General features: G+C 39.3%; 1 protein-coding gene across 2 annotated transcripts; it reads left to right on the forward strand.

Moving 5' to 3' along the window:
* The first annotated feature begins 2,019 nt into the window (after positions 1–2,019).
* pdcd6ip (programmed cell death 6 interacting protein) lies at positions 2,020–9,898 on the forward strand. Of its 2 annotated transcripts, none has more exons than XM_056741920.1 (18): positions 2,020–2,309; positions 3,804–3,852; positions 3,962–4,031; positions 4,228–4,355; positions 4,434–4,587; positions 4,666–4,766; positions 5,404–5,535; positions 5,668–5,890; positions 6,002–6,125; positions 6,351–6,528; positions 7,500–7,611; positions 7,693–7,862; positions 7,943–8,191; positions 8,287–8,421; positions 8,505–8,599; positions 8,693–8,813; positions 8,891–9,084; positions 9,179–9,898. In XM_056741920.1, exons 1-18 carry the CDS (start codon positions 2,104–2,106, stop codon positions 9,345–9,347), a joined length of 2,610 nt encoding a protein of 869 aa, XP_056597898.1. In that variant the 5' UTR covers positions 2,020–2,103; the 3' UTR covers positions 9,348–9,898. The 2 variants fall into 2 exon arrangements, with proteins under 2 accessions (XP_056597898.1, XP_056597899.1); XM_056741921.1 differs by having other exon boundaries at positions 5,419–5,535.
* Positions 9,899–10,505: the final 607 nt, after the last annotated feature.

The raw sequence follows: 10,505 nt of genomic DNA on the forward strand, positions 1-10,505 counted from the left end.
GTTTGGAGTGTTTAATAAAATAAGTAATATGTAATATGTGTACAATTACATTCACATATGAAGATTATTTTCATGTGTATACAATAAATGTTAATATGTATATGAGAGAGAGAGAGTGTGTATATATACAAATGTGTACTTGACAAATTAACCGTACCTGTGTCCTATGGTTTGACAACAAAATTTTACAAAAATAAAGATAAATTAATAAATATATATGCACATAATTATACTTCTATATATACTGTATATGGGTCAATGACAAATAAGATTTTCAAGAAGAAAAAAAAAATATTTTAAGCAAAACAGTTTGAAAATGTATTTTTATGTCCAAAAAATGTATTGTGTTGATTTATATTGGTTTTACAGCATTTTAGGGAGCATTAATTCATTATTAAACAAGATTTCTGATTTTACCACCCAGAAAATGTCAGGTGGTGCGACCATATATTAATTTAAAATAATATACATTTAATGTATTTAGCACTGAGCATTTTTCCCCTCATATATAAGAAATTTAACATAAAATCATGCCAAAATATTTTATTAAGAATTTTATTGAGAAAATTAACATTTATTTCTCAGTTTTGTTCTCTGTTTGTATGTTCGGACGGTCGCACCACCTGACATTTTTGGTCTTTCAAACACCAAAACTCAAAAAATCTATTGAATTTCAATAAAATGAAAAGGGTTTCTTATAAAGGACATATTGTAGATCCATTTGATATATGACATGTATTTATTCAAATTCTTTTTAGGAAAAAAATGAATTTGGACACAAAAAATACATGTCACGTCATTGACCCATATATATATATATATATATATATATATATATATATATATATATATATATATATATATATATATATATATATAGGCTCTATTTTGCCTACAGGGAGGTGATTCATCATTTCACGGCATGGTTTTCTTACAATTATCCAGACCTACTTATCAGCAAAACTAAGGAAATTATTTTGGACTTCAGAAAATCAAATTGCACAGAGCACTCTGCATACATGGAGTGAAGGTATAGAGGGTAGAGAGCTTTAAATTCCTGCACATCTTGGCTTACTTCACCTGGTCTACTCGCATCTCCCAGCAGGTGGGGAAGGCAAAAAAGACTTGGGAAGTTGAAACATGCTTGTCTACCTCAAAACCTGCTGATCAACTTCTATCATCCCACAACATAGAGCCTGTTAACTTTCTGCTGCATGGTAAAGTACTCCAGCTCTTCAGAATTGAACAGGAGGCACCTGCGGAGTGTAGTGAGGGCAGATGAGCGTGATTGGTATGTTCCTAGCTGCCCATACTCCATGACATCGACACTGGCCAACTGCATTTCCTAAAAGACCCCACTAACCCTGGACATCATCTGTTCTCCCCCTTAACTTCTGGGAGAATGTACAGATTGATAAAAGTCAAAACCAACAAACTGAAAAAGAGTTTCTTTCCCCAGGACGTTAGATCACTTTACTTGTACTGTCACTGCACTACCTCTAAGGATTTATGTTTTTGTATGTATTTATGAATACGTCTTTGGCAGCTCTTACATTTAACTGTATGTATTTTATTTCTATTTCTTATAACTGAATTATTGGGGTTTTCTATAATTGTTCACCAGTAATCCAGAAGGGCTGCTGAACTGTATTTCATTGTTCTTAAATAGTAAAGTTCTATTATATTTCATGATCTTAAAATCATTTAATTTAAAGGTATTCAATGTTTTTTTAGACACAAATAATATTAATATAGAATAAATGTAGTATTAAAAGAATTAATCTATTTTTTAAATGGATTATTTTGACTTTTTAATATATGTGTATTTATACTGTATATATATTGAAAGATCATATATAGAATCTGCTCAAATTTAATATTTTCATATGTGTGCCGTAAAACTCGTGGGAGAAATGTATGCAGTTCATCAAAGGCTTGTATAACGTCATATACAGGGCTCCCGAGTGCGCATGCGTACATGTGTACAGGTACATGTGACGCGATGACGCACCAAAAAGATCCAGGAAGTGCACAGTCTTTGTTTTTGTCTGTCTGCAGTGTTCTCAATTCTCCGCTAGATCTGCGCTGTAACTGTGGGCCCAAATGGCGACGTTTATTTCTGTGCCGTTAAAGAAGTCCTCGGAGGTCGACTTGGTGAAACCGCTGTCTAAATTTGTAGGGGCCACGTATCCACCTGGTGAGGACCAGGCGGAGTATCTTCGTGCCGTAGAGGAGGTCAACAAGCTCCGTAAAAGTGCTCTTGGAAGGCCGCTGGACAAACACGAGAGCTCGCTGGAAATCCTGCTGCGGTGAGTCTGACAGGACAACTTACTTACAAAGTTTCTGTGGGATATTTGTGCTGCATTAACGCTCCTGATAGTCACGGTGTCAGTGTACTTAACGAATTATATGTGTATGAATTGCCTGTGTGTAGCGTGTGCTTGTTTTTCGTGTATGTTAGGAAGTTTCGACATGACGTAAATTTCACCCTCAGAAGCAAATGGGGGTGGTATAAAATCCACAGTTTAATTAACAAATGAAAGGATTGTCGTACAGAATTAATGTGTATTACGGATTCGTATATTGTATATTGTTATAGTGCCGTATTATTCAGGATAGAATAAATTATACGTCATCCGGCTTCCTGGTTTGGCTCAGGTGTGTTCTCTTAATTCAACGCGTCAAACTTTCAGTGTATGTCAATGATACATATTTTGACAACTAACTACAACTACAACTACCGTTATACGTCGGGATAAAAAAATAAAATGTTTGTACGTTGTTTATATATTAATACGTTTTTGAACATTTAGTCTCTTTCCCGAGTCTCCATTCCATGACGTCATTTATATAAAGGGAGGTGAATGCGTCTGATTTGAGTGACGTCTTTCGGGAGGTATTTGAAAGCACATGCTTTATTTATTTGTGCAGCATGCTTTATTGTTGTGTATGTGTGAAGACTAGCGTTCAATCATTTGCTATTAGACTGGTTAAGGAAATGCTCAGGTCATTTGTTAAACAAAATCTGAGTTGTGCCTTTGGTACGTCATTTTGCCCCTAAATCCCTTATCTGTCTTAGATTGTTCAAACAAAATCTTAGTTGGCGCATGCTTTTACTACATAATTTGGTTATTTAGATCTTTTTCTGGCTTATAATAAAATGTTAAGATGTGGAGTTGTCAAAATAGACTTGTTTTCTCCAATATAACAAATGTACATGTTGTAAGTGGTAAGGAAGAAACAGCAGACGAAACAGAAATGTAATTACGTTAAAAACTAAATCAATGGTTCTATAAAGTATATGCACTTCCTAAATCATAGTTGTGTTGATCTTATCATATGTGGTTTCATGTAGCCAATTTGAGCGCATGAGGCTGTATACCATCTGGAAAGTCAACAAGCCATGCGTTGCTATAGCAATATGCTTTTTGTGTGGTTGTCGCTCTTTGTAACCATGCTGAATGGTCAAGATCAATGGCCTACTTTGTGGCTTCTAGGTAGACCAGTGTTGGGTTTGTGTGACGATAAGCCCCTCGGGCACACCCTTCAGTGGCATTCCCCCTTGAGTCAACAGTCATGACATATTCATAATCGATAGAGACCGTAATAGTCAAGGAATACACAACATGGGCCAGAATGTCTATCATGGAGGTTGAGCAACTTCTGTCCGTCGGTTATTGTGTCAAACTGACAGTCACATGATTATTGTTGTAATGCTGAAATAATTGGTTGTCTTTATAGGTTGAAGCTTTAAGTTTTTCTCTTAAGAATATTCATTATTATTTGTCTCTTCTCTTTTCTAGATATTATGATCAGCTCTGCTCAATCGAACCCAAATTTCCTTTTACAGAGGTAATATTTATAAAATCCCAGACCTATGGTTAATTCATAATCATTTATATTATGACAATAATAAGTATAGAAAAATATAAGCCAATTTACTTGTTTTTTTATGTTCCAGCTATGCCTGACATTCACATGGAGAGATGCGTTTGATAAAGGATCTCTGTTTGGTGGCTCAGTCAAGCTTGGTGAGTCATAAAAGCATTTAATATGTGTTTCTAACTACATCAGCACACTTGCGAAATCTTTCTGAAAAATTAGCATCTAACTACCTGTTGTCTACAAAAATAAAATATATACATTTCTTTCTTGTCGTAACCCTTTGTATTCTGAAGAACACAAACTACGCTAACCGGTCATGTGATCTGTATGTTTGTGTTTCAGCCTTGGCAAGTATTGGCTACGAGAAGACTTGCGTATTGTTTAATGTGGGTGCGCTGGCTAGTCAGATTGCTGCTGAGCAGAATCTGGACAATGACGAAGGACTGAAGGCTGCTGCCAAGTTCTACCAGGTTCAAATTTGACCTTCGATCTTTTACTCCTCTAATAAAGGTGTCACAACCTTTAACAAGGATTTTGTATGTCTCTAGCTGGCGAGTGGTGTATTCGCTCACATAAAGGATACAGTGCTTTCTGCACTCAATCGAGAACCCACAATGGACATTTCCCCCGAGACGGTGGGCACACTCAGTCAGATCATGCTCAGCCAAGCACAGGAGGTCTTCGTTCTCAAAGCCACTGCTGGTGCGTGTGTGTTCACATGTATGCTCAATCGACACAATTTTATTTCAATTGGATCATGGGACCGACTTTGTCTTACAGATAAAATGAAGGACGCCATCATTGCTAAACTTGCGAATCAGGCTGCAGATTACTACGGCGATGCTTTTAAGCAGTGTCAGTACAAAGAGAATCTACCTAAGGTATGTGTAGCTGCCAATACACATGTCTAATGCACCAGTTTGTAAGTAGGGAGGTGATCCACTAGGGGTCACTAGAGATTCTTAAAGATCCACACATATGCTGCATGAAGCAGTCACTGTTGGGTTGTCTGAATGTGTGTGTCATAAGTTTTTTGGCCTTGTTTACGCCTGGTATCAAGATTCATCTCGGTTGACCGGATCAGGTGATAGTCATTGTATCTGATGTAGTGATATGGGAGTCAAAATAACTTTTGATTAAAAAGTATCTCCTGATTGGAGAGTTCAAATCCACGCGTGTTTAAACCGCGTGTTTAGATTTTTTACTCTTCATTTACAGTCTTGTTACCAGTTCTAAACGGGCTCTTAGATAGTTGTATGGCTGCGAGGCGTCCCCCTCATACGCAGACAGAGACTTTCAAAACTCCAACCTTTGTTTCTCCTACTAATCCGCGTGTGAACGCTGCATGAGCGTTGTGTGAGGATTTGTTTGGGGTTTGCTGAAGGATGCGTGCTGATTTGCTGTTCTGTTTTCTCTTCCTGCGCCCTGTGCTGTGTGTCTGTGCTCGTGTGTGGTTGCCCGTGGTGTTGGTTCGTGTTTGCCGTGGTGTTTGTGATTGCTGTGGTTCTCCCTGGTCAGTATTTTTATTTCCAGGAAGTGCTTCCTGTCCTCGCCGCCAAGCACTGTATGATGCAGGCTACCGCCGAGCTCCACCAGTCAACCTTGGCCAATCAGAAGAAAAAATTTGGAGAGGAGATCGCACGGCTGCAGGTGTGTTTGTCTACGGGTGACAGGCTGTTTACTTTCGGTCTGTTGTTAACTCGTTTAGTTTTTTTATTTGTGAGCTTCATTAGGGGAATTTTGACGTTTTTCGTTTTGGAATTTCTCATGCGTGTCTTGCAGCATGCCACGGAGCTGGTTAAGACTGCGGCTTCCCGATACGATGAATATGTTAATGTGAAGGATCTGTCAGATAAGATCAACCGTGCGCTAACAGCTGCAAAGAAAGACAACGATTTCATATACCACGACCGCGTGCCAGAGGTCAAAGACCTGGAGCACATCGGCAAAGCATCTCTCGTCAAAGCAACTGCAGTTCAGACACCTCTCAGCCAGAAGTTCACAGGTCAGAATGATGCATAATTAGTTGTTTGGGGTCTTTTCGGTTAAAAACATCTAATTAGATGCAGTGGATTGCATTATTTATTGTATTGTATGATTTTGTGCATGTGCTTAGATTTGTTCGAGAAGATGGTGCCTATGGCAGTGCAGCAGTCAGTCAGCACAGCCAATTCCAGGAAGGCTGACACAGTGAACAGACTTATTGGCAGCATGAGAGAAGCAACAAATCTCTGCAACGGGTCAGTGTTTGTGTTATAAAAATGCATGAAACATGAAACAACCTGAAGTTCATTGTTCATTTCTGTGTGTACTATCTGCTTTAAAATGTCTTTGCATTGCATCATTGTCAGATTACGCAACATGTTTTTCTCAAATATAATGTGGATTTAATGAAATCAGTTTTGCCATGGATAATAGTTTTGATTGGTAGCTGAAGTGGTAATAGTTCGATTCTGATCGGTCAGGGTGTTGGCATCCCTGAATCTACCAGCTGCGCTAGAGGATCTGTCAGGAGAAGCAGTCCCTCAGTCCATCCTGGAGAAGAGTCGTGCTGTAGTTCAGCAGGGTGGATTACAGAGCATCGAGCAGCTTATTAAAGATCTGCCTGAGCTTCTGACGAGAAACCGTGAGATCCTGGATGAGGTGATACGCACATTCACTGCCTGTTTGGTGTTTTTATAGTAGGATCCAAAAGATTCCATATTTGAGATCTGTTTTTTATTCAGATCGGGCGATGTAAATTTATGACAAAAATCAAAATATATAAAAACTAAACAAAATTGTGACATTTTATCATGTTAATGCCTTATGCTGCTGGATCATTGTCAAACCATGCTTTGATAACATGGGCCATCAGGGTTTTATGAGGCTTATGCCAGCTCACATGCCTCAGGTCACTGACGATAAATAAGAACAAACCAAACATAAAGACATTCTGAAATGTGTTATTTTCTTAGTGATCATTATACAGTCCAAAACCAAAATTTATTCAGACACCTTCAACATTTCTCACATTATCACAGTTTATTTGCTATAGTTTACAAAATGGTAATAAAATATGACAAAAACTCAGAACAAATTCACCTTGATTATGTCAGATAACTTTGATAGAAAGGTATGTAATGGATTAGGTTGCATAGCTGTCAGCTGTTACATTTATGTACACAATTAAATAATACCAATTTAGAGCAACGTATTACAAAGCAATGCTTTGTTTTGTGATGTCAAAAGGTTGCATTAGCAATTAAAGACAAGAACACTCAAGCAAAACATGGTCAGGTCAAAGTGTCTGAATAATTTGTCCCAAACTTCTTGTGTCTTTTATTGTTTGTCCACTGTGTGAAGAATTTTTGGGTATATCCCAGTTTTCTTTATTTTGCTGTCGTTACTTGCATAAATGAACTACAGTATCCTACAGCCAGCCACTAGTACAAAAATTGAAAGATGATATCTGGTGTCTGAATAATTTTAAAATTTTATAGATGATGAATATATAAATAATACCTTTGAACCGAATGCATGTTTACTAGTATTTTTTTCTAGTGGTCTCGGACGTTAGGGGATCACTTTGTGCCAATTTGTATCATTAACAAAACTGTTGTGTGTTGTCATAGTCCTTCAGGATGTTAGATGGTGAGGAAACAACAGACAATGAACTCCGAGCCAAATTTAACCAGCGCTGGAGTAGAACACCATCTGGAGATCTTTATAAACCACTCAGAGCAGGTACATTCACACCAGGTTACTACATCAAATTCACGGCCAGGTTACACGCGTTTAACCTATCGCTTGTTTTATCCTTTGCAGAGGGAACTAACTTTAGCAATATACTGGATAAGGCGGTGCAGGCCGATCAGGTGGTGAAAGAGCGTTACAATGCACATTGCGAAATGATCGCATTGCTCTGCAAGTCAGAGAGTGAGCTCAGTGCTGCCATACCATCAGCCAACCCGGCCAAAACTCTGCAGGGCAGTGAGGTGAGACACGCAAACTCGGCTATCTAAATGTCATAATATGAACAAACCAATAAGTAATAAACGTGTTGTTCTGTTTTTAGGTGGTGAACGTGCTAAGAGCTCAGCTGGCACAGCTGGATGAGGTGAAGAGAGAAAGGGAAGTGATGGAAGGAGAGATTAAGTCAGTGACCTTTGACATGACTACGAAGTTCCTGACCGCACTTGCTCAAGATGGAGCCATTAATGAGGAAGTCCTGACGTCCGGTGAGCTGGATACTCGCTACGGTTCTCACACACAACGCGTCCAGAATAATTTACGCAGACAGGAGGAGTTGCTGTCACAGACACAGGTACAAGTCATGTTTTATTTGACTCCTCGCTAAGCTACTTTGAAATCTTTTATTCTAAATTGTTCAACCCGTCTCTGTGTGTCTATCTCATCAAGGTGTCCCATCAAGAGTTCTCAGCACTTAAACAGTCTAACTCTGAGGCTAATAACAGAGAAGATGTGTTGAAGAAGCTTGCCTCGGCCCACGATAGCTACATAGAGATCAGCTCCAATATCAGAGAGGGCACCAAGGTAATATCACATGTTTTAATATTAGTTCTGGACACATGATGCAATGTAGGATGTCACTCACTCATGTTTCCTACTTTTTGTAGTTCTACAATGATCTGACAGAAATCTTGCTGAAGTTTCAAAATAAATGCAGCGACATCGTTTTCGCCCGCAAAACCGAGAGAGATGAACTGCTCAAGTATGTACTTCAGTGTTGTTTTTAGTCAGCTCTACTTTTGTGTAAAGAAGGTCTGTGATTGGCTACTATTAAGTAACCGTATTTGATTGACAGGGAGCTGCAGCAAAGCATTGCACGTGAGCCAAGCGCTCCATCATTCAACGTCCCGTCTTACCAGTCCAACACCCCTGCACCTGCCTCAAGCACCCCTAGCCCTGCACCTAGGACTGTGTTTGTGAGTGTGCAACAGACTCTTCAATGAGAGAAAATATATCATGTAAAACAAAATAATCTTCCTTTTTTCTGTTGAAGAATCCTCAGCAGCCTCAGGGTAAACCTCAGCCGCCAGCTAGGCCGCCACCCCCAAACATCCCCACACATGCGGCCAGCACGTCAGTTCCAGTAAACGCTCCAATGGCCCCTTATACTAATCCCCCACCTGTCGCACCCACCGGACCCTCACAGGCTCAAGGACCACCCTATCCCTCTTATCAAGGCTGCCCGGGGTAAATAAATACAGTCACAATTGTTATTGACCTATGTACAAACAAATTACAAAGAAACGATTTTCAATGTAATTGTTAATTTTGCTCTTCCTAGGTATTACCAGATGCCAGTGACCTATAACCCCTACGCATATGGGCAGTTTAATATGCCCTACATGCCCTATCAAGCCCAGGGGCAGGCTGGATACCCCGGAGGACCTCCTGCGCAGCAGCCCTACCCCTATCCACAACAACCACCACAGCAACCCTATTACCCCCAATAGTAGAGCAGTTACCCCCAGATAGCAACTCTACTACATCTACACTCATTCCTGTATACTAGCACTCCTTCTTTTGCACTTACACATTAACACCCCTGCACGCACACTCTGTATTTAACGTATGGCTTTTCTGTGCAGAGCTTAGAGTATTGGCCCACTTCCTGTCTGATGGGTGGAGTTTTAAAGCAAGGGTTCACAGAGCAGGTGTGCACGGGGAAGATTTGATCTTTCACACACACACACACACACACACTAGCCCAAAGTGAAGCTGCTGGCTGTCTGCCTGGCACTGCTTATATCTTATTTTTGTAATGAATACTGACATATAATCTAATGCAGGAGCTGTAATTGATTTCTTACCTTGATGATGATCATTTAATTGCTGGGAGAAAACTGTCTTATAGTAACCCCTGTTGTATGGTTATACCTCCTTATGTTCAGTCTACAATCATCTCCTAGGAAAACGAATAGTTAAACAGACGGATGTGTCACTAAAAACATTCATATTTGTGTTTCTTTTGTTTTCATGTGATTAAAACCTGGCTGATATTAAAGGCTGTGTCTTTATTTCATCTCTGCGCATGGTACTGTGTGGGTGTTAAAGAGCATCGTTTCAGCATTTTTGGTCATTGTCAATGACTCTTCACGCCGTTACTGCATTCATCCAGTGCCAGAGCCAACAGCTGAGCAGATAGAGTTGAGATTAATAGATGGGAGCATGTCTGTAAATCTGAGTTGTCTCCACACGTGAACTCAAGTGTGCCTATGGGATAATTATCACAATGCTATTTTTGTGGTGTGAAACCCAGTCTCCATGGATACAGATGGAGGTGCATTGGGTTTCAGCATTTGCATGGGAGAATGTATTTACTGAGCTATGAAAGTGCTTTGGTTATGTAAGGATGTTTTCTTAAGATCATAACACAATCCATGAATATATATCCATTGTTGTTTCACTGTCTAGTTTGTGTTTCCATCTGTGAAGGCTTTTTGGGCACATGAAAATGAAAATTCGGTCATTATTGAATCACCATCAAATAGTTCAAAACATTAATATCACTCTTTCTTCTGTGGATGACATAAGATATTTTGACTGTCTCAAAACAAGTGAAGTCAATGGGAACTGATGTTGTTTGGTTGCCAACATTCTTCAAGATATAA

Source organism: Triplophysa dalaica, chromosome 25 (assembly GCF_015846415.1).
Source record: "Triplophysa dalaica isolate WHDGS20190420 chromosome 25, ASM1584641v1, whole genome shotgun sequence".
Lineage (NCBI taxonomy): Eukaryota > Metazoa > Chordata > Actinopteri > Cypriniformes > Nemacheilidae > Triplophysa > Triplophysa dalaica.

Coding starts and splice junctions, on each gene's coding strand:
- pdcd6ip (XM_056741920.1), top strand. CDS start 2,104: ATGGCGACGTTTATTTCTGTGCCGTTAAAGAAGTCCTCGGAGGTCGAC. Junction 4,356..4,433: donor CTGCTGCCAAGTTCTACCAG/GTTCAAATTTGA, acceptor GTATGTCTCTAG/CTGGCGAGTGGTGTATTCGC. Junction 5,891..6,001: donor TCTCAGCCAGAAGTTCACAG/GTCAGAATGATG, acceptor GCATGTGCTTAG/ATTTGTTCGAGAAGATGGTG.